Source organism: Aptenodytes patagonicus, chromosome 25 (genome assembly GCF_965638725.1).
Source record: "Aptenodytes patagonicus chromosome 25, bAptPat1.pri.cur, whole genome shotgun sequence".
In the NCBI taxonomy this organism is placed as follows: Eukaryota; Metazoa; Chordata; class Aves; order Sphenisciformes; family Spheniscidae; genus Aptenodytes; species Aptenodytes patagonicus.
Genome location: NC_134973.1, coordinates 5325113 through 5347156, shown reverse-complemented (window position 1 = coordinate 5347156; position 22044 = coordinate 5325113). Strand labels below are relative to the sequence as shown.

Sequence of the window (22044 nt, the reverse complement as noted above, 5' to 3'; positions counted from 1 at the left end):
GAGGAGAAGGAGAAGGTGTGGTACTACGCCCAGCTGCAGAGCCTGGCCACGCGCCTGGACGAGCTGCCCCACGTGGAGACGGTGAGCGGGGGGGGGGCATTCCAGCACCCCCCTCCGGTCCTGGGGCATGGGCAGGACCCTGCCCCCACCTCATGCCGTGTCCCCCCCCCCCCCCCCCCCCCCCCCCCAGTTCTCCATGCAGATGGATCTCATCCGGCAGCAGCTGGAGTTCGAGGCCCAGCACATCCGCTCGCTGATGGAGGAGCGCTTCGGGACGGCGGACGAGATGGTGCAGCGGGCGCAGGTCAGGGCAGGCGGGAGCCGCTCCCTTCCCCTCCTCCCACCTCCTGTCCTGCACCCGGGGGGGGGGGGCTGCAGCTGCCCTGTCCCAAAAGATTCAACCCTGTGCAACCTTGCACCCAGTGCCGTGCACCCTCACACCCAGCTCTGTGCACCCTCACACCCCGCCCTATGCACCCAGTACCGTGCATCCTTACGCTCAGCACGATGCAACCTTGCACCGAGGTCTGTGCACCCTTGCACCCAGCTCTTTGCACCCTCACATGCAGCTCCTTGCACCCTTGCACTCGACTCCTTGCACCCTTGCACCCAGCTCTTTGCACCCTCACATGCAGCTCCTTGCACCCTTGCACTCGACTCCTTGCACCCTTGCACCCAGCTCCTTGCACCCTCACGCGCAGCTCCTTGCACCCTTGCACCCAGCTCCTTGCACCCTTGCAGCCAGCTCCATGCACGCTTGCATCACCTCTGTGCACCCTCGCACCCAGCCCCGTGCACCCTGGCACATTGCACCCAGCTGCCCCTCAGCCCCGCGCACCCTCACGCCTGGCTCTAGGGGTGCTGGGGGTCCTCGCTGACACCCGCTCTGCCCCCCCCAGATCCGTGCATCCCGGCTGGAGCAGATCGACAAAGAGCTCATGGAGGCGCAGGACAAGGTGCAGCAGCCGGAGCCACAGGTAGCGGGGACGGAGCTGAGCCCGGCCGGGGCCAGGGGCCATCGCCGGGGTCTGTCCCTGGTCCCTACGGGGCGGCAGAGCCTGGGAAGGGTGGAGGAGGGGGCCAGGCGCAGCCCCCCCCCCGCCATTGTCCCCGTCCTGTCCCAGTTGCCCAGCGCGGCACAGCCAGGGCTTTGTGTGGCTCGGGCACCGTGAAATGGGCAGTTGCCATGGAGACGAGAAGTAGGCCATGGAGCGCGGCGGGCGGGCGGGCGCAGTGGCTCCCGCAGCATCTGCCGGCCGCCGGAGCCGCCAGGGCAGGCTGCCATCACCCTGTCCTCTCCGTCACCCACGGCCCCTCCATCGCCCACAGCTCCATCATCGCCCCCAGCCCCTCCATCATCCCCAGCCCTTCCATTGCTCCTGGCCCCTCCATCATCCCTGGCCCCTCCATCGCCCCCAGCTCCTCCATCACCCGTGGCCCCACCATCACCATGACCCCCTCCATCGCACACGGCCCCACCGTCGCCACAGCCCCTCCATCACCCACGACCCCTCCATCATCTCTGCCCCCGCCATCACCCATGTCCCCTCCATCACCCACGACCCCTCCATCACCCCCCAGCCCCTCCATCGCCCCAGCCAGCCGTACATCCCGCACGGCCCTTCCATCACCAACCCACGCAAGCAGTGCCGCAGGCTCGGCCCCGGCACAGTCCACGACGCCCACCCCGCTCGCCTCGCCCACGCTCTTCCTTTCCCGAGCCTGCTGCTGTGGCAGCCCCCCCCCCGATCAGCCCCGATTCCAGCTTAAAAATACAACCCTGGCATTGACGAAAGCAACGATTGCACTGACTGGCAAATGCTGCCGAATTTAATGGCACCAGTGGGTTCCTGAAAAGCGGGGAGGGGCTGGGCACAGGGGGCGAAGGCGGCACGTTGCAACCTGCCCCCGTCTGCCCCTTCCTCTGCAGCTCTGCGGGAAGGTGCCGGGCATGGAGGGGGATGGCAGCCTGGACCCCCCGACCCACCCCGAGGAGGGGGGCAGCAGCCTGGGCAGCAGCAAGGTGAGGGGCAGCCATGCCAGAGCTCAGCTGGGGTGGGGAATGCGGGCCGGGGGGGGGGGGGGGAGCGGCCGTGCGTAATCCCGAGTCCCCCTCCCGCAGGTGGAGGTGGTCTTCTGGCTCCTGTCCATGCTGGCCACGCGGGACAAGGACGACATGTCCCGCACGCTGCTGGCCATGTCCAGCTCGCAGGAGAGCTGCCTGGCCATGCGCAAGTCGGGCTGCCTGCCCCTGCTCATCCAGATCCTGCACGACTCGGACGGCGAGCCAGGGCCCCCCGAGAGCCCCGCCGGTGCCAAGGACGCCCGCATGCGTGCCAACGCCGCCCTCCACAACATCGTCTTCTCCCAGCCCGACGAGGGCCAGGCCAAGAAGGAGATGCGGGTGCTGCACGTGCTGGAGCAGATCCGCTCCTACTCGGAGACCTGCTGGGACTGGCTGCAGATGCAGAGCAGGGACGGGGGCAGAGGCACCGAGGGCGGCGCGGGTACGGGGGCAAGCGGGGTGCCGGCATGTGCGTGTGTGTGTGCACACGTGCATGGCGGTGCGCGTGGCTGTGAGCATCCGCATGTGCTGGAGGCAGCAGGCGACCGGGGGGGGGGGGGGGACCATCGGTGCCAGACCCCGGTGCTGACCCCCCCACACCTCTCCCTGCAGCGCCGGTGCCCATCGAGCCCCAGATCTGCCAGGCCACCTGCGCCATCATGAAGCTCTCCTTCGACGAGGAGTACCGGCGGGCCATGAACGAGCTGGGTGAGCGTGGGGTGGGGGGCTCCAGCCCTGTTGCACTGCAGGCATCCCTGCCCACCCCTCCCCAGTGCAACAGCAGCAGCGCTGGGGAAGGGGTGCTGGGGGGGGGGGGGGAGTCCCTTGCCTGAGTCACCTCCTCTCCCATCCCACAGGTGGGCTGCAGGCCGTGGCCGAGCTGCTGCAGGTGGACTATGAGATGCACAAGATGACGAGCGACCCCCTCAATCTGGCACTGCGGCGCTACGCGGGGATGGCCCTCACCAACCTCACCTTCGGCGACGTGGTCAACAAGGTCAGGGGGAGCTGGGGGGGGGGGGGCTGCGGGGTGGGGAGAGGGGCCGGGGGGGCTGCGGCGTCGCTCTCACCGCCCTCGTCCTCCCTTCAGGCGACGCTGTGCTCCCGCCGGGGCTGCATGGAGGCCATCGTGGCTCAGCTGGGCTCCGACAGCGAGGAGCTGCACCAGGTGGGTGCTGGTGGCGTGGGGGGCTCCCCCGGGGAGGGGGACAGGCAGGGGGACGGTCCCGGCACCCACCCACCCCGCTCTGCCCTCCCAGGTGGTCTCCAGCATCCTGAGGAACCTCTCCTGGCGGGCTGACATCAACAGCAAGAAGGTGCTGCGGGAGGTGGGCAGCGTGACCGGGCTGACGCGGTGCGCGCTGCACGCTGGCAAGGTGAGTGCCGCGGCAGGCTGGAGCGGGCGCCAGGGCAGCCGGACGGAGGCTGACGGGGGGTGTGTGTGTGTGTGTGTGTGTGTGTGTGTCCCGGGACAGGAGTCCACGCTGAAGAGCGTCCTGAGCGCGCTGTGGAACCTGTCGGCGCACAGCACGGAGAACAAAGCCGCCATCTGCGGGGTGGAGGGAGCCCTGGGCTTCCTGGTGAGCACCCTCACCTACAAGTGCCAGAGCAACTCGCTGGCCATCATTGAGAGCGGCGGCGGCATCCTCAGGAACGTCTCCAGCCTCGTCGCCACGCGGGAGGACTACAGGTGAGGGTCGCCACGGAGTGGAGATGGCGCCGGGGAGGGGGGGGGGGTCAGGGACCGTCCTGACAGCTGGGGGTCCCCCCTCTCCCGCAGGCAAGTACTCCGGGACCACAACTGCCTGCAGACGCTGCTGCAGCACCTGCGCTCGCACAGCCTCACCATCGTCAGCAACGCCTGTGGCACCCTCTGGAACCTGTCCGCCCGCAGCCCCCGCGACCAGGAGCTGCTCTGGGACCTGGGGGCGGTCAGCATGCTGCGCAACCTCATCCACTCCAAGCACAAGATGATCGCCATGGGCAGCGCGGCCGCTCTGCGCAACCTCCTTACCAACCGGCCCCCCAAGTACAAGGACGCTGCCGTCGTCTCGCCGGGCTCCTGCATGCCCTCGCTCTACATGCGCAAGCAGAAGGCACTGGAGGCCGAGCTGGATGCCAAGCACTTGGCTGAGACCTTCGACACCATGGAGAAGCAGAGCCTGAAGAGCCAGAGCGCCAAGAAGCCAACACGGCACATGGAGAGCCTGGTGAAGGATTATGCCTCCGACTCTGGCTGCTTCGACGATGACGAGGTGCCCAATGTCTCCACTGGCGTGGAGACGGCCAGCGCCTCCGTCCTCTCCATGTTCCTCAACTCCTCCTTCCTCCAGGGGCAGGCACTGCCCCGGGCGCTGGCACAGAGGCGATGCCCGGAGCCAGAGAAGGACAGCAGTGGCAAGCCAGCCGAGCCCAAGAAGCCGCCGCTGCCGGAGGACGAGGTCTCGCTGGCCGCCGAGAAGTTGGCCAACAAGATCTCCAGCACGGTGGCCAAGATCGACAAGCTGGTGGAGGACATCTCCACCATGCACACGTCCTCGGATGACAGCTTCAGCCTCAGCTCGGAGGACCACTGCCTCGACTGGCAGTACGGCCCCGAGGAGGTGCACGAGGCGCGTGCCCAGTCCTGCTCGCCATGCCGCTTCTCGGACGCCGGTGGCTTCGCCAAGCGGGAGAGCCTGAGCCGGGCGCATACGCTGCTGCGGCTGAAGACCGCCTACACCAGCCTGTCCAACGACAGCCTCAACAGCGGCAGCACCAGCGACGGCTACTGCACCAAGGAACACATGAAGCCCTGCACCAGGGCCGCCTTCCTCGACTACCGGGACGAGCTGCAGCGGTACCAGAAGCGGCCGAGCCGGCTCGACCTCAAGAGCATCCTGGGCAGCAAGCCAGAGCGGGTCGAACCCCCTGTGCTCAAGGGCAGAGACCTGGCCGAGCCAGACAAGCCGGAGCAGCGAGACCTGCCCGAACGGGCCAAGAAGACGGTGACTTTCCCCAGCCCCAAGGCACTGGACAAGGAGCCCGAGTGGAAGAAGGAGGCGGGCAGCAAGCTCTCCCCCGACCCCCAGGTCCGCACCATCAAACTCTCCCCGTCCTACCAGCACGTCCCCCTGCTCGAGAGCCTGGCCAAGAGCGGCGCGGCCGCCGGTGCCAGCCACCACCCCTCCCTCCTGGGCAGAAAGCAAGCCTGGCTCCCCCCTGCACTGCTGCAGACGGCTGAGACCTTGAGCAAGATCCCGGAGAAGCTGCCTGCCCACCCGCCGGCCACGACGGAGCAGGAGTCGGTGCAGAAATACTCGGTGGAGGACACCCCGATCTGTTTCTCCCGGTGCAGCTCCCTCTCCTCCCTCTCCTCGGCTGACAATGTGCTGGACGGGCAGAGCCACAGCGAGAACGACCTGGACAGCGACTCCTCCCTGGAGATCCTGGAGATGGAGGAAGGGGACGGGGAAGGTGAGGATGGGGGGCAGGAGAAGGAGAAGGCAGCGGATCTGGGTCCGGCCACGCCGGTTAGGATTTCCCAGCCCATCACCATCCCCTTCCCGAAGCGCGACAAGATCTTCCTGCGGGAGTCATCACCGTCACGCCAGGAGGACCTCACGCCCTCGAGCTCCTCGGAGAACTACATCCAGGAGACGCCGCTGGTGATGAGCCGCTGCAGCTCCGTCAGCTCCCTGGGCAGCTTCGAGAGCCCCTCCATTGCCAGCTCCATCCAGAGCGACCCTTGCAGTGAGATGATCAGTGGCACCATCAGTCCCAGCGAGCTGCCCGACAGCCCTGGGCAGACCATGCCACCCAGCCGCAGCAAGACGCCCCTCTTCGAGCTGGGCTGCCAACCGGAGAAGGAGACCAGCCAGTTCAACATCCAGTGGGAGAACAACGTCAAGAAGTTCATGGAGATCACCGACTTCAAGGAACGCTTCCAGCTGCCCCAGGACCTGGACTCCATGGTCTACTTCACGGTGGAGAAACCCAACGAGAACTTCTCCTGCGCCTCCAGCCTGAGCGCCCTGCCCCTCCACGAGCACTATGTCCAGAAGGACGTGGAGCTCAAGCTGATGCCCACATTCCCAGAGAAGAACAGCCTGAATTTTGTGGCTCACGAGAAGCGGGAGGAGCGGCGGGAGGAGCGGTACCTGGAGGGCCGGCGGCGGGGCGACCGCCCCGAGCCCCCCTCCGATGACGACATCGAGATCCTGAAGGAGTGCATCAGCTCCGCCATGCCCTCCCGCTTCCGCAAGGTGAAGACCTCCCTGCTCTCCGGCCAGGTCCTGCACCCCCAGACGAAGAAGCCGGTGCACGTCCCTGTCTACATGCTGGTGCCAGCCCACGCACACCCCGGTGTCCCCAAGCACCTGCGTGCCACCGCCCGCGACCTCTTCAAGGATGATGACTCCTTCACTGACTCGGCTGACGGGACCCCCGTCAACTTCTCCAGCGCTGCTTCGCTGAGCGACGAGACCCTGCGCTACCCGGCCGCCGAGGAGGCTGAGCGTCCCCGCGGCCCGGGGACGGGGCGCCCGGCAGGGGTCCCACCCAAGGGGGACCACGAGGCAGGCAGCACCGGCACCGTCCCGGCTAGGAGAGCCGCCTCCAGCAGCTCGGCGCCTGCCCGGCTGAGCTCAGCCTGCAAAGGGAAAGCGGGGTCGAGCCGTGGCCAAGGCGGGGAGGGGAAGCGGGGCCAGCCCCCCCCGAAGAGTGGACCCGGCCTGGAGCTGGAGGTGGGGAGGACCAGTGGTCCCCCTGGGAGGAAGGATGCTCCCCGGGAGGACGGGGTGGCCTTCCAGTCACTGTGCCACACCACGCCGACGGAGGAAGCCGTCTACTGCTTCTACGAGCAGGACTCGGACGAGCTGCCCGAGGCAGGCAGGGAGGTGTCTGGCAGCAGAGCCCAGCCCGGCCGGGCACCCAGGAGGGAGCGCTGGGGCAGCTCCATCCCCCGCAGGGAGCCCGAGCCCGGTCCCCGGCCAGCGAAGGTGAAACCGCAGAACAACCTCATCGCCGACGAGACGCCGCCGTGCTACTCCCTCAGCTCCTCCATGAGCTCCCTGAGCGATGCCAACCTCTCCGACGGCGAGGAGCGGGGCCAGCCCTGCGGCAAAGCCCCCCGGCCGCGGTCGGCTGCGGCGGCGGGGCAGGCACAGGGGGGCTCCCCCAGCTCCCCCAGCCTCAACTCGGAGGATGACCTGCTGCAGAAGTGCATCGGCTCGGCCATGCCCAAGCGCCGGCGGCCCTCGGCTCGCCGGAGGATGGTAGAGCGCAAGCAGAAGCCCCTGGGCGCTGGCGGGAGGGAGCGGGAAGTGGAGGCGAGGCATCGCCCCAGCGAGGACGCTGGCTCCGACCGGGGCTCAGACCTGGACAGCGTGGAGTGGCAAGCCATCCAGGAGGGCGCCAACTCCATCGTCACCTGGCTGCACCAGGCTGCTGCCTCCCTCTCGCGGGAGCCTTCCTCCGAGTCCGACTCCATCCTCTCCTTCGTGTCGGGGCTCTCAGTCGGGTCCACCCTGCAGCTCTCCCTGGGCAGGCAGGAGAAGAAACGGGCCGGCAGCGTGGCCGGCCGGGATGCGGCGAGGAGGGAGCACAGCAAGAGCCGCCCAGAGAGGAAGGACGCGCCGGGTGCCCGTCCCACCGGCCGCGGAAGCGCCAGGGCAGAGCGGAGCCCAGCACCCACCAAGCCGGTGCCCAATCTGCCCGTGGTCTTCCGCGGCAGGACCGTCATCTATATGCCCAGCCTGGCCAAGGACGCCCCCAGCCCACGGGCCACCCCGAAGAAAAGCCCCACGGCGAAGCCCGAGGCGCCGCCGGCCAAGAACCTCTCCCTGAGCCAGCAGCGCTCGCGGAGCCTGCACCGGCTGGGCAAGCCCCCCGAAACGGGAGACCTGGCGCTGCCCAAGAGGAGCACGACACCGCCTGCCCGCATCGGCAAGGGACCCCCCTCCTCGGGCTCCTCCCGCACCTCTACCCCCTCCCAGCACCCATCCAAGAAGCTGCCGTCGCCCTCCCAGCTCGCCAAGCAGGGTCCCCCGGCCGCAGGCAAGGCGGGCAGCTCGCCCTCCCCGCCGGGACCCCCGGCCAGAGCCCCAGCCCCCAAGTCCCCCGCCCCCAAGCAGTCCAAGACGCAGAAGTCACCCGTCCGCATCCCCTTCATGCAGAAGCCCAGCAGGAAGGTGCTGCCGGGCCGGGGGGCCATGCCGGTGCTGGAGGAGCAGGCGGACGGTGGCAAGGCGCGGGCCGGCGGGCCGGGGGGGCCGGGGGGTGGCCGGCTCAACCTGGTGCGGATGTCTTCTGCCCGTTCCAGCGGGAGCGACTCGGATCGCTCCGGCTTCCTGCGCCAGCTCACCTTCATCAAGGAATCTTCCAGCCTGCTGCTGCGGCACCGCGCCGAGCTCTCCCCGGCGCAGCCAGCGGCCTCGCTGCCTCGCCGTGCCTCCCCACAGCGCAACCGCGCCGCCCTCCCGGCCGTCTTCCTCTGCTCCTCCCGTTGCGAGGAACTCAAGGCGGCCAAGCCAGCAGCCCCCAACCCACGGCCCCTCATCCCCAGGGCCCAGCCTGGTGGCAAAGTCCCCGCCGGTGCCAAGCCGCCGCGGAGGACCAGCTCCGAGAGCCCGTCCCGGCTGCCGGTGAAGACCAGCATCCCCACACCCGAGCCCTTCAAGAGGTACTCGTCCTCGCCCAACATCAGCGTGGCGCGGAGGACGGGCAGCCCTTCCTCTGTCCTCTCCGCCCGCTCCGAGGCTTCGGCACGGCGGCGGCAGACCGAGGCAGTGCCCGGCGGGCAGCCGGCAAAGCCACCGGTGGTGGTGATGAAGGGCACGTGGCGGAGGATTCGGGACGAAGACATCCCCCACATCCTCAAGAGCACGCTGCCCTCCTCCGCCCTGCCGCTGGCGGGCGCCGGCGAGGAGGAGCGCCCCGGCACCCCCAGCCCCAGGAAGACCAGCGACGCCGTGGTGCAGACCGAGGACTTCTCCACCGCCAAGACCAACTCCAGCACCTCTCCCACGCTGGAGACCCGCGAGGGGCCCCCACACACCCACGCCGCCTGCGACGGCGAAGCCCCGGCCCCTGCCAAGGCCGCCCTGCCCATCTCCTTCGGCCACGAGGCGCCGGCCGGGACCTTCCCTGCCAGCCGGCACGGCTCCCCGAGCAGAGCCGCCCGTGTCACCCCCTTCAACTACATCCCCAGCCCCATGGCGGTGACGGCCGTGGCCGACAAGGCGGTGGAGAAAATCCAGGCTTGAACAGCTGCCGCGGGTGAAGCCCCGGCGAGGGTCCCGCGACACCCCCTGCCCCACAGGAGCTGGCCAGGACTGTGCTGGGGGAGACGGCGACGCGGGACAGCTGGGGACCGGCAAGTCACCCCAACCCGCTGCCTGTCCCCGCTGGGGTCTTGCTGTACCGGAGCACCGCGGTTCCCAGTGCCAAGGACTGGGCAGAGCCGGGGGGACCCGCTGGGCACTGGGGACGGGGCTGATGCCCCAAACCGAGATGCATCTTCGTGGCCACCTCCTCCCGCTGATGGACGCCCCAGGACAAGGCGAGCAGGGGCCGCGTCCCCACGTCCCCCCATCTCTGCCCCTCTGCCTCGGGCAGAGGCTGAACCAGGGCCTGATCCTGCACGCCGGGAAGACGGCACACCGCTCCCCAACGCCAGGTCTCTGCCGCATGCTTCAGCTTGTCTCGGCACCAACACCCGGCCCTGCCAGCAATCGCAGCTCATTTATTAACGAGGGGAGGGAACGCACGGCTGGATCAAGGCAGGGAGAGGCTTCGTGGGGGGAGAGTGCGTGGCCGTGGGGCGTCGGGGCTGGGACCCCCCATTTGTGCTGCTGGAAGCTCCTAATTAAGGTGCCCGGCTGATTGCTAGCGGATAACCCGCAGCCGTGGTGCTTGCACTGGTTCCAGGCGGCGTCGGGAGGAAAAGGCACGGGAGGAGCTGGGCAGGGGCTCGCTGGTGGGCGGCCGGGGTCCTGACGGGCTCATCCCGGGGGGCTGCTCGCAGGGTCGTGTCACTGGGGAGCTGGGGAGCTGCCCTAGGAGGGGACGGGGTGCTGAGCTGGCACCGGGGTGCCCAACCCCTGGGGAAGGGTCTGGGGCCCCTCACCCCCATATGCAGCCCCCCAGCCTCCCGCCCCAGGGTGGAAGAGCCCCATCCCGGCTCACAGCCAGGAGCCCGGCGCGTCCCCGCGTGCCGTGGACACGAGTCCATCCAGGACTGGATTACGCCCACGAGCACGGGGGCTCCCAGCCCCAAAGCACCGGGGACGCCCCCGCTCCTGCTGCCAGCTGGCCCAGTGTGCCGAGGTGGGGGCGTGCAGGAAGATCCTTGGCCCCGGGGAGCGGGATGGGCTGCGGAGGGACCCCCCCGATCCAGGCGCTCCCCAACCCCCTGGGTGCTCCCTGACCCCTTGGGTGCCTCCCGGTCCTCCCACCCCACCGTTCGCTGCCTGCTTTGGATGGGGTGACCTATGAGCCCCCCACATACCACTGCCATGGGGGTGCTGCAGAGCCAGACACGGGGCTGTGGGGGCACGGGGATACACACGGGGGGGGGGGGGAACGGGACACAACACATAGCAAGGGGCTCTGGGGAGTTGCACCGGGGCCGTGGGGACGCTCAGTGGGGTCACAGGGGTACGTACTGAGGCCATGGAGACACCAGGGCTGTGGGGACATGCATGGGGTTCCCAGGGACGTGCACCGGGGCCGTGGGGATGCGCATGCCCCGCTGCCCGCTGGAGACCTCTGCTCCGGCAGCGGCTGGGAGGCCGCAGCCAGCAGCCAGCACAGCGGGACCCGGGGCCGGGGCTGAAGAAAAGGGGGCAAAGTCCCCGGGGGCAGCATGTGTCCCCACTCCCGAGTGCCGTGAACCGAGCGTAGGATGTGCCAGGAGGGCCAGCATCGCCCCAGGCACGCGGCTGCGGCCCCGGATTCAAGCCCCACCGCCCAGCCCCGCTCTCGCCCCTCTCTGCTCCACGCGTGCCCGTCGGCTTCAGCCCTCCTCTGCGGACAGTCCCGCCGGGTTTCGCGGCGCCCCGCTTCCCCCCATCGCTGTATGTATGTACTAAGGATGCTATTTTACCAGTATTAAGAATTAAAAGCCAACCTGTGTAAATAGGAAGGGGTGGTCTGTCTGTCCCGCGTGCCCAGGCTGGGGGGAGCCGCAGCCTCTCCGCAGCGTTTTCTGGATCCATTTCTTGTGCTTCACGGCCGAGGTGGCGACTGGCGGCTTGAAAGGGTCGGTGAGGTGCGGGCTGATGAAGGACAGCACGCCGGCCACCGCTGCCCGCTTCCCACACACCAAGGGGCCCCCGGAGTCACCCTGGGTGGAGGTGACAGTGGGGAGCGGACCCTGACCGGGGGGCCAGGGGCGGGGGGGGGCATCTCGCCTCTCTGCTCAGGGTGAGCATCCTCCCGGGAGTCCCCCACACCCAGGAATGGTGACTTGGAGGGGGGGGTGGCAGAGCTTTGCAGCCGGTTGGTCCCCCTTGCAAAGCCCTTTGCCCCCCCCCCCCCCCCCCAGCTCCTCACCTTGGAGGGTGCCGAGCCCCCGCGGCGTCCCTGGAAGCAGATCATGGTGGGGGCGATGCCGCCGTCCCAGAAGCGGCTGTTGTTGCACATCCGCGCGTCCAGCACCGTGACCTCCAGTTCCTGCAGCGTGGGCGAGAGCCCGCCGCGCCTGCGGAGCCCCCAGCCCGCCAGGCTGCACGCCGCCCCGGCCGCCGGCTCCCGCCCCAGCAGCCCGATGAGCCGCCGCGTCCTGCTCAGCGTCACCGTCCCCTCCAGCTGCGGGCAGGGTGGCGGGCGGCATCAGACCCCCGCCACGGCCGGGGGCCGGCAGGGAGCACCCACCCCGCCGCCGCGGGTGGGACGGCCGAGGGGGAGCACCGAGCCGGCGCAGCGCCCGCGGGAGCGGAGGGATGTCACCGAGCTGTGAAAGCGCTCGGAGGTGAGAAGAGGAAATGTCACCCAGCCCCTCGCCCCGGCTGCGAGCGCGGCTGCACCGGCGTGGCGTGCGCCCGCTCGGTCCCCCTCCCCGGCAGCGCTTCCTGGCACCGCCAACGGTCGCGGTCCTCCGACCCCACGGCACACTCTTCCCTGCGGCCGGCGCAAGCCCTACCTGGAGCAGGAGAAGGTCGTTTTCCATCGTCCGGCGGTCGTAGCCGGGGTGGGGACAGGCCGCCCGGATGGAGAAGGTCTGCGTGGCCACCCCGCGCTCCTGCAGGCCGTGCAGCCCCACCACCACCATCCCCTCGGCCCTCGTCCTGCCCCGCAGCAAGAGCCGGCGTCGGCGGGAGCCCGGTGCCGGTCACAGACCGGTGCCGGCCACGCGGAGCCCCGCCGAGCCCCCCGTCCCTGCAGCAGGGAGGCTGCGGCCACTCCGGACTCACCTCCGAGCGAAGCAGTGGGCGGCTGTCAGCACCCACCGCGTGTGCAGCAGCGCTCCCCCGCAGGCGTGAACCCCCCCGAACTGGATGGACACCATGTAGGGCCTGGAGTGGGGTTTGGCCTCGTGTCCCCCGATGACCGACGGCTGGAGCCAGCCCCGCGCTGCCGGGGAAGAGGAGAGCCGCCACCGGTCGGCTGCCCCACCACGAGGGAAAGGCCGGGGGTCCTCAACCAGCACCCCCTGTCCCCGCAGCGCGTCCGGCAACCCCCATCCCTGCGAGCCGGCTGCCACCGCCCCCCCCCCCCCCCCAGCCAGCGATGCCAAGACCCCGCCGGCCGCCCCCCACCCACCGCCCTGGCGCTCACCCGGCCTGGCCGAAAGGAGGGTCAGCAGCAGCAGCCCCAGGCTGCCTCTCGCCCCCATCCCTCGCCCGCTGCGGGGTGGCAGCGCCCGCCTGCTCCGTCTCCCTCCGGGGAGGCGACGCGATGCCGCCCCGCTCCGCGCCGAGCCAGCAGGGAGGCGAAGGGAGGTCCCAGGTCACCCGTGCGAAAGCGGCGCAGGGTGGCAGCGGGGCACGGACCCCGGCTAAGGGGGGCAGGAAGGGGAAGAGGCGCCCGCGGGGCAGAGCGAACGCCCCGGGCGGGGGGGGGGTGGGGGGTGGGGGGGTGTGTAAAACCACCCACAGCGACCCCAGCGCTCCCCGGGGTTTTACTTTGACTCAGCAAGTGACGCGGGGCCGCCAGGACAGAAAGTCGCATCTTCAGTTCTCCGAGAAGGGTTTTCAAACGAGATCTGCGACAACCCCGGCGCTGGGGTGACCCCTTCCCACCACCTTTATTAGCAGCGCAGGACAACCCCGCTCCCACCGCCACCGCCGCGGGGGCGGAGGGAGCCGGTCCCGGCCCCCCCCCCCCCCCCCCCCCCCCAAACAGGCCGCAAAACCGGCCCCCGGCCCCCCCACGGTCCCTCAGCTCTTCGCTTTGGAGGACCGGGCAGGCCCGGCTCCGCGCGCTGCCGAGCGGGGTATCCTCAGGCTGTCCACAAGCCTGTCGAAGAAGAACTCGGTCTGGTACTCCAGCTCAATGAGGTGCCGCAGGAAGGGAGGCACCTCGGCTTTCTTCACGCCCACGTACACGGGGATCAGCTTGGTCCCGCGGCAGTGGATGATGTGATACAGGTTCCACTGGGAAACGCGCTGGCACCACGGGTCGCCCAGGGACTTGGCGGAGAGGAGGAGGATGGCCACCCGGCTGGCCTCGATGACCTCGACGGCGGTCAGGATGACGGACGTCCCGGCCACTCGGTCCTGGTGCTCTGCGTAGCCCCGAAAACCCTCTTTCCTCAAGCGCTCCGAGATGCGGGAGGCGATGTGGTCATCCTCGGGGCAGTACCAGATGGAGAAGTCATAGGTGAAGCCGCGGCGCGAGGGCGCAGACGACATGCCACCCCCCGGGGACAAGGGCATCGAGTTCACGGACGGCGAGGACCGAAGGCCGGGGGGGGTCTGAGCCGCCTTCTCCTCCCGCACCGGCAACGTGCCGCCGCGCCCGGACAGCCCCTCCCCAGCACGGGCAGCGGGTCCCGCCGCTCCCTGGGGAAAGGTCAGGCTGCCGAGGCGGCACAGCCCCGGCCCTCTCACAAGCTCGCGAGGCGCCGGGGCAAGCCGCGGCAACGCCAGATCCTCCCGTAAATCAAACGCGATCGGTTCTACACCCCACCCCCCCCCACCCCCACCCCCCCCCGATTCGGCAGGCGAAACCGCAACCGCGGTCCCGAGGCGCCCGCCGCAGTCGCAGGGTGCCGGTGGAGAGGAGTCCCGAGCACCCGACACCGCCCGGACGGGGACCGCCGGCCTCAGAAAGCTTTCTGCCTCATTTCCGAAATGCCGCGCTCCAGCGCCGCTCCCGCCCGCCGCAGCTCCTCGCGCCGCTCCCGCAGCCGCTCCCGGGACTCCTGCAGCCGCTGATTCATCTCCACGTAGGAGCGGCTCTGCCGGTACAGCCGCTCCCTCTCCTCCGCGGCGGCCTCCTGCCTGCCGGGGCCGGGGGAGCCTGGCGGGGGGCAGAGCCGGGGAGGGGGGGGGGGGGTGTCAGCAGGGGCCGGTGGAGCCCCCCCCCACACCCCCCCCCCCTCCCTCCCCTCGCCCCGCTGCGGGGACTCACCCGGGGAGGGGCCGTGGTCCCGGCGGGGCTCGGCGGGGAGGAGGAAGACGGGGTCGGTGGGGTGGGTGCCCCGCACGTCGGCCAGGATCTGCTCCAGGCCGGGGGGCTCCGGGCGGGTGGGCAGCACCCGCTTGGCCTTGGAGCTCATCACGGGGGCGGCCTCACGCCCGGGGGCTGGCGGAGGGGGGGGGGGGGGGGGATGAGGGGGCTGGCGCTGTCCCCGCCCCGTCCGCCAGACAGACAGACGGACGGACGGACAGACGGGCACCCCCACCCCCCCCCCCCACCCTGCTGCCCTTCGGACAGACACACAGACTTCCCCCCTCCCTGTCCCCCCCAGACAGACGGACGGACAGACCGACCCCTACACTGCCCCCCCCCCCCCCCCCGTGTCCCTCCCTCCAGACAGACAGACAGACGCCCTCGATGCCCCAGGACGGACAGACGCCCTCTCGTTGCCTGTTAGACAGACAGACACCCACCCCCCCTCCTCACCATTTCCCTCAGACAGACAGACAGACAGGCTTCCCCCGCTCCCTCCCCCAGGACGGACAGACACCCCCCACCCCATCCCCCACACGGACAGACAGACACACACACCCCCCCCCCACCACCTCTCCAGGACAGACACCCCCCCCTCCGCCCCCAGGACAGACGGACAGAGCCCCCCCTTCCTTAGGACAGACAGACCGACACCCCCCCCGGTCCCCCCAAAGACAGACAGAGCGCCCCCCCCTCCTTAGGACAGACACACAGACCCCCCCTGCCCCCTCAGGACAGACGGACAGAGGCCCCCCCCCTCCTTAGGACAGACAGACCCCCCCAGTCCCCCCAGGACTGACGGACAGAGCCCCCCCCCCTCCTTAGGACAGACAGACCCCCCCGGCCCCCCCAAAGACAGACAGAGCCCCCCCCCTCCTTAGGACAGACAGACCCCCCCAGTCCCCCCAGGACTGACGGACAGAGCCCCCCCCCCCCCTCCTTAGGACAGACAGACCCCTCCAGTCCCCCCAGGACAGACAGACCCCCCCGGCCCCCCCAAAGACAGAGCCCCCCCCTCCTTAGGACAGACACACAGACACCCCCCCCCCGGCCCCCCCAAGGACAGACAGACCCCCCCGGCCCCCCCAGGACTGACGGACAGAGCCCCCCCCCCTCCTTAGGACAGACAGACCCCCCCGGCCCCCCCAGGACTGACGGACAGAGTCCCCCCCCCCTCCTTAGGACAGACAGACCCCCCCGGCCCCCCCAAAGACAGACAGAGCCCCCCCCCTCCTTAGGACAGACACACAGACACCCCCCCCCCGGCCCCCCCAAGGACAGACAGACCCCCCCGGCCCCCCCAGGACTGACGGACAGAGCCCCCCCCCCTCCTTAGGACAGACAGACCCCCCCCAGTCCCCCCAGGACAGACAGACCCCCCCCGGCCCCCCCCCCCAGGACAGACGGACAGACACCCCCCCCGCCACGCTCCTCACCCGCCGCCCTCCTCCCGGCCACCGTAGCGCCAGCCCCGCCCCTCCCCTCCGCACCGCCTCACTTCCGCCGCGCCCCCGGGAGACACGTCATCGCGGCGCGCTCCCCCCCCCCCCCCCTTCCCCCGGGCCCCGCCCTCTCTCTTAAAGGCGCCGCCCGCCCCCGCTCTTAAAGGAGCCGCGCGGTATCGCGCCGGTATCACACGGGAGAAGCGTTTCGGGGAGCACCGGGGACCCCCGGGGTTTATTGGGGGCAGCAACGGTGAGGCCTGGGGCCGGGCCTGGGCCCCGCTCGGCCGGGCCCGGCCGAGCGGGGCCCAGGCCCGGCCCCAGGCCCAGGCCTAGGCCCGGGCCCAGGATCGCCGTTCCGGTACCGGGAGCGCCCCCCCCCCCCCCTTCACTTGTTCTTCTCCGCTTCCCGCTCCGGGTTCAGGGCTGCTCTGGAGGCTGCGGGAGAGACGGGGACGACGTTAGGGCCCAGCCCTGGACCAGCGGCCACACCAACCGGTGACCCCCGGGGAACCAGCCCCTTCCCGGCCGCTCGTCGCCGTCCCGTTCCCTCCCTCTCCCGCTGACAGCGCGGGGCTGGCGGCCGTCTCCTGCCCTCCCCTCCTCCTCCCCCGGGGGGCCGCTGGCGGGCAGCTGCCTGCACCCGGAGGAAGGGGGGAGCCGGGGGGCTTCGGGAGCCCCAAGTTGGCACCAGCGCGGAGGAACAGGCAAGAGACGGCGGGGCCGAGGGAGGACAGGCGGCTTTGGGGGGGGTGTCTGGCTACGGAGAAGCGGGAGGGAAAGCGCCTGCTCTACCCACGCCGAAGGGAGGAAAGGGACGGGGTTGCGCGTCGGCCGCGCCGAGGCCGGCAGGAGCGGGAGGCTCGGTTCGGCCAGCGCCAAGGCGGCGGCAGCCGGCCGCAGGATCCGGCCTAAGCCGGAGGAAGGGGGGAGCCGGGGGGCTTCGGGAGCCCCAAGTTGGCACCAGCGCGGAGGAACAGGCAAGAGATGGCGGGGCCGAGGGAGGACAGGCGGCTTTGGGGGGGGGGAGTCGGGGTCTGGCTACGGAGAAGCGGGAGGGAAAGCGCCTGCTCTACCCACGCCGAAGGGAGGAAAGGGACGGGGTTGCGCGCCAGCCGCGCCGAGGCCGGCAAGAGCGGGAGGCTCGGTTCGGCCAGCGCCAAGGCGGCGGCAGCCGGCCGCAGGATCCGGCCTAAGCGGCTGGCGGTAGCGGCGGGGCGGTTCGCGCAGAACAGCCCCTTCTCCCTTCAGCGGCAGAGGGAACGGCGGCTCTTACATACAGACAAGGTGAGCTGCGGTGCCACCTCGGCCGCCAGCCGGGCTCTGCTGCTGACCAGAGTCTGCAGGACTGGACCGCCAGGCGCAAAGAGAAGGGAGAGAATTACAGAGGGGGGAGAGTGAACCCCCCGGCTCGGCTCCTGCCGCCGCGGGGGGGGGGGAACGGGGCTGTGGCTGTGAGAGCACAGCCCACGGTCACGGAGAGATGGCCGCTTGCCGGTACTTAAAACGAGAGCTGCCCGCGTCCCAGCGGAGCCGGGCCGTGCTCCGGGGAAAGGCGCCTGCCCTGGCCGTGGAGCAGGGCAGCGGGGACCGGGGGACCCGCGTTACCTTCTCGGGTGATGCTGGAGGCCGTGTCCAGGGCTTTGGTGCTGAGGTTGCCCAGCACGTTGTCCACGGTCTGGTGGTGCCTGAGGAAGCAGGGCCGGATGACTTTCTGGTAGAGCACCTGCGACCCGTTCCAGGACACGGGGGCCATGCACCACACCAGGAACAGGCACTGCGGGGAGGAGAGACGCTCCAGAGCTGGAAGATGGCGGGGCAGGCCGGGGCCGAGCGAGGCAGCCCCCAGAAGGAGGGCAGCGACAGGCCGGCAGCTGAGCTGCTCCAGTCCCCCCCAGCCTGGCTCTGGCCCTGCCCAAAGGCAGCTTCCCAAGGCTGGAGCTCGCTGGAGCAAGCAGGAGCTCCGCGAGGGACTGCGGCCCCACCACGGCCACCGCCGCCGCCCTGCTAACGGGGCAGAGCCCACCACGCTTGGTTCCTCCAAGTTCAGCCATCGGGTGAGAGGACTCTGGCCCCGGCAGCCCCCGGCAAAGCCGTTACCTTCCCAGCGTAGTAGAACGGGAACCAGTAGAGGAAGATGTCGGAGAAGAACTCGGCTACGCTGAAGACGCCGTACACCACCCAGTACGTCAGCCACGTGGTGTCGTCCTCCTTGCTGGAGCTCTCGATGGCTTTGATGCTGCGGCAGGAGAGGAGAAGGGCACTGCCGCTGCAGCCCTGCCGCCAGGGCGGGCACCTCCTTCCCAAGTCCTCCAAACCCTGGAGCAAACCCGCCTGCCGGAGCGCTGCTGCCCCAGGCCGGGACCGTGCCAGGTCCCAGTGTTTTTAGGGAGGTCTCAAGAGCTTCCTGACCGTAACTGCCTGTTCGTTTGCCAGGGAGACCCTCAGCTAAGGGCAGGGAACGCTCTCCAGGCGCTGCAGGGAGGCCGGGCTGGGACGCTGGTACTTACGAGACATACGCGGGGTAGGCGAAGCCGATGAGGTTGCAGAGCAGCGAGGCGCCGTAGCCGAACATGAGGTAGAGCCCCAGGAACGCCACAGAACCTGCCAGGGGGTGACGGAGGGGACGGTCACGTTCCCGCCGACACCGAGATGGCGAGGAGAGACCCTGGCTCGGTCCGCTGAGCAGGTTTCTCACCCCAGTAGTGAGAAGAGGCGCATGCCGGCACCCTCCAGTTGGGAATAACGACCACCCCCAATTAATTCCAGTAGGACCCTCCACACACCAGACCACTGAGGTGCTCAACACGCCGCTCGCGCAACCGCGCTGAGCCGCAGCGCGCGGCAGAGCCTGCCATGGGGTAGAGGCGCTCATCCCTCATCCCCAAGGGAGCCACGATCTGCTCCCGCCACCGTTTGTCCCCTCCCTGGCCCGGAAGGGGCTTCCCCACAACAAACTCGTAGTGCTTTCGGCCTGTCGCCAGCCTGGGCCCGGGCCAAGGCTGCAGAGGTGTCAGAAGCGGAGACTTTTAACACACACCTACGGCCCAAAGTTAAGGGACTGAGCTTCTCCTCCACGCGCGGGGCTCGGAGCCGCTCGGCATTTTGATAACGACTGTTCAAGGACAAGCCTCGCTACTGGAGCCAAGCACCCGGGGAGCAGCCTCGCTCCCAGAGCCTGCGTCTCCTTTCTGCTCCCTGTACGCATCCCCTGCACGTGCTTGTGCTGAGCAGCCACCGTTTGTTAAGGATTCAGCCCCCTGAGAACCAGCGATCCAATCCCGCTTCCCTGTTATTAAATTAAATCGTTAAAATTAAACGTAAGCCATGGCTTTGGTCATGTGGAGCCTGCCCAGCCCTCGAGACGCTTGCAGGAGGCTTGATCAGCAGAGGTGGGAGAGCCGGCGGATGGGGGAAGCCGGAGCAAGGAGCCCTTGCTGCTGAAACCACGGCCACAGCGAAGAGCCCCCGCTCACACGCGGGCTCGGAGGGCAGGGAGACGCTGGCACCCGGCAGCTCCCTCCCAGCCTGCCCGAGGCAGCCGAAACACAGACCCCGAAGGGGCAGAGGGCAGGAAAGCAGCCCAGGGACATGCAGAGCCGGAGTCAAGGGCGTCTACTGTCACAGCCCGGCAGCGTCTCCCCTACCCTGCGTACAAACTCCTCCATCAACGTAAGCGCCTTGCCCCGCAGCGGGCAGGAGAGCCAGGACTTAACCTGTCTGGGCTGGTGAATTAGAGGAAAGCCCTTGCTCGGGCTCAGAGGGCGGATTATCCCCGCTCTGCTCACCGCAGCATTTCTGCGCCTTGCTCCGGGCCCCCGGTGCGGGGCAGCCACGGCTCCGGGCACCAACGGGGCTTCGGGTCTTTCCCAGCAGACGGGCAGGAGCAACGCGGCTTCGGAGCAATCACAAACCTCCCTTCAAAGAAAACTACCAGGCAGGTTCAGGCAGCGCTGGGTTTCATTCCCCCAAGAGCCTTAGAAGGGATTTCACGGGCTAAGTTTAGCCCCCAGAGAAATTTATGTTGCAGCAAAAAAAAACAAACTAGTGAAAGGCTCAAAGAAGAGCTGCCGAGGGGGGCGGCCGGAGCCATCCCACGGTGCCCGTCCCGGCAAGGAGGGCGAGCAGCCGGCGTGACAGCCAGCCCCGCGCCTTGGGAAGGAGCCGCCGTCCTCCTCCGGGATGATTTTTACCCAGCCGAAGCCACCGCACGGCTGACTGGGCTGTGCTGCCCAGAGGCCAGGCAAGATGGGCTCCCAGCTGCGGCCCGTGGGTCGCTCCTGGCTCCAGAAGTGCAGAACCGACCCCGCTGGGTTCAAACACAAATTAGGAATTGCTCCAGAGCCGGGGGAGGGAGAAATCGGGTATTTTTAGTTTAGCGGCAGCTTCTCCTTTCCAGGATAGGGACCGAGAACACGGGACCATCGCTCTGTGGTGGAAGCGGTGCCTCCGCTCTTCCCCTACCCCCAAAAGTCCATCACACCCGAGCACGACCGAAGCCCCGGGACCGTTTTGCTCGGAAGACGCCCGACCGCCACGCACCACGTCCAAACACAACCCGCTCGCAGCGGCACGTGCCCGTTCACGGACTCCTTTCCCCCTCGGAGCGGGAAAACGAGCCCTGCAGCAGGTGAAGGGCCAGGAACTCGCACCGGGGGGGGGGGGGGGGGCAAAAGGCAGGGGACGTGCCTGGCGGGACGCAGGCAACCGGGAAACCCCGAGCCCCTCCTGGGAGGTTTTATATGAAGCCCCGAATGGGAGAAGGCAGACGGGCAAGTCGTAAATTGGCAGAGGAGCGGCGTGGGGCCGAGGGTCGGAGCCGTGGCGAGGGCAGAGGAGAAGGGTCACGTCGTGCCAGGAGGCCGCTCCCTGGGGAGACGCCAGCTGGTTTCTCATTAATGAGCAAACAGGATCTGGTTAACAGCCGGACCTCTGCCTTCCCGCCGGGGAGGGAGGCGAGTCCCGCGGGACGAGCGGGACGCGGGGACGGGCGCTCCCGTCCCCAACACCCGCTCTGACCCACCGCGTTTTGGGGGCTCGCCTGTCGGGGAGCGGGGACCCCCTTCCGTCAGGGCCAGGCTTCTCGGGGGTCTTGAGGGTCCGGCCAAGACCTCCGACACGCAGACCCCGCGGGTTTCGGGGTGCGCCTCCCCTTGGGTCGGGGTGCGGGATTTCACGCCTGCCGAAGGCGAGGATGGATGGCGGGGCCACCCCCCGGGCCCCCATCCCAGCGTGGCCCCGCTCTGTGAACGCACCCAGCAGCCCCCAAACGGGGGGCCCTGCCTGCCCTGCCCGCGCCCCCCCGCGGAGCCCAGAGGCACGGTGAGGGGCTGCCAGGGCGCCCCGGGAAAGACGAGGGACCCTCGGAGACACCCCCCCCCCAAACGGGAGGGGCGGGAAGGGAGCGGGCAGCGTAGCCCAGGAGCGGGGCCGGGGCGGGGGGGGGGGGGGGGTACCGAGGGGGTCCGGGGGTCCCGGGGTGCCGGTCGCACCTGTGGCCAGGTAGAGCCGCCGGACGCCGGTGCGGGCCTCCAGGCGACCCAGCAGGTCACCGAGCGGCCCGGGGCGATCGAGGAAGCGCTGCAGGCGCTGCGGCACCGTGCCCATGGCGGCGGCGGCGGCGGCGGCGGCGGCCCCGGTCGGACCGACACCCCCCCCCCCTCCCACCCCGCCGCCTCCCGCCGCCCCGGGCCAATGCGGCGGCGGGGCGGGGCCGGGCGGGGCGACGCTGTCGCCATGGCAACGCCCGCTCAACCCCCCGCGGCCTCGATGGCGGCGAGGCCGAGGCCGGGGCCGGGGCCGTGGCCGTTCCGGGGGCTGCTGCTGCTGCTGCTGCTGGTGGTGGTCGCCGCCGCCGCCCCACCGGGCCCCACCGAGCCCCGCGTCTACCTGAGCAGCTGGGCCGTGCGGGCGGCGGCGGGGCCGCGGGAGGCCGGGGGC

The 22044-nt window shown here is 69.8% G+C and overlaps 4 protein-coding genes and 1 long non-coding RNA gene across 9 annotated transcripts; 2 read left to right on the top strand and 3 right to left on the bottom strand.

Annotated features, from left to right (window-relative positions):
- On the top strand, positions 1 to 9766 carry APC2 (APC regulator of Wnt signaling pathway 2; the record flags this gene model as incomplete). The annotated part of the gene is given in 11 exon segments (XM_076359155.1): positions 1 to 81; positions 191 to 304; positions 900 to 977; positions 1931 to 2023; positions 2123 to 2507; positions 2678 to 2773; positions 2923 to 3062; positions 3156 to 3233; positions 3325 to 3441; positions 3541 to 3755; positions 3846 to 9766. Coding segments are annotated over 11 exon segments (6861 nt in total), but the record flags the coding sequence as incomplete, so codon positions are not given.
- A 2-nt stretch (positions 9767 to 9768) lies between these two features.
- On the bottom strand, positions 9769 to 12852 carry GZMM (granzyme M). Of its 2 annotated transcripts, XM_076359157.1 has the most exons (6): positions 12824 to 12852; positions 12460 to 12652; positions 12189 to 12333; positions 11600 to 11854; positions 11175 to 11390; positions 9769 to 10101 (listed from the first exon to the last, which is right to left on the bottom strand). In XM_076359157.1, the coding sequence occupies exons 2-6, from the start codon at positions 12552 to 12554 to the stop codon at positions 10078 to 10080; spliced, it is 735 nt and encodes a 244-aa protein (XP_076215272.1). In that variant the 5' UTR covers positions 12555 to 12652; positions 12824 to 12852; the 3' UTR covers positions 9769 to 10077. The 2 variants fall into 2 exon arrangements, with proteins under 2 accessions (XP_076215272.1, XP_076215271.1); XM_076359156.1 differs by lacking the exon at positions 12824 to 12852 and having other exon boundaries at positions 11175 to 11297; positions 12460 to 12623.
- A 1367-nt stretch (positions 12853 to 14219) lies between these two features.
- C25H19orf25 (chromosome 25 C19orf25 homolog) lies at positions 14220 to 16129 on the bottom strand. Its single transcript, XM_076359158.1, has 3 exons — positions 16099 to 16129; positions 14621 to 14794; positions 14220 to 14509 (listed from the first exon to the last, which is right to left on the bottom strand). Exons 2-3 carry the CDS (start codon positions 14766 to 14768, stop codon positions 14313 to 14315), a joined length of 345 nt encoding a protein of 114 aa, XP_076215273.1. The 5' UTR covers positions 14769 to 14794; positions 16099 to 16129; the 3' UTR covers positions 14220 to 14312.
- Positions 16130 to 16453: 324 nt separating this feature from the next.
- On the bottom strand, positions 16454 to 21722 carry REEP6 (receptor accessory protein 6). 4 transcript variants are annotated; one of them, XM_076359152.1, is made up of 6 exons: positions 21597 to 21722; positions 18615 to 18708; positions 18205 to 18343; positions 17713 to 17881; positions 17385 to 17452; positions 16462 to 16542 (listed from the first exon to the last, which is right to left on the bottom strand). In XM_076359152.1, the coding sequence occupies exons 1-6, from the start codon at positions 21709 to 21711 to the stop codon at positions 16525 to 16527; spliced, it is 603 nt and encodes a 200-aa protein (XP_076215267.1). In that variant the 5' UTR covers positions 21712 to 21722; the 3' UTR covers positions 16462 to 16524. The 4 variants fall into 4 exon arrangements, with proteins under 4 accessions (XP_076215268.1, XP_076215267.1, XP_076215266.1 ...); XM_076359153.1 differs by lacking the exon at positions 17385 to 17452 and having other exon boundaries at positions 16454 to 16542; XM_076359151.1 differs by lacking the exon at positions 16462 to 16542 and having other exon boundaries at positions 17298 to 17452.
- LOC143170676 (uncharacterized) lies at positions 17021 to 19428 on the top strand. The gene is made up of 2 exons (XR_012997086.1): positions 17021 to 17084; positions 17356 to 19428. It is a non-coding gene; the product is annotated as an uncharacterized LOC143170676 (long non-coding RNA).
- Positions 21723 to 22044: the final 322 nt, after the last annotated feature.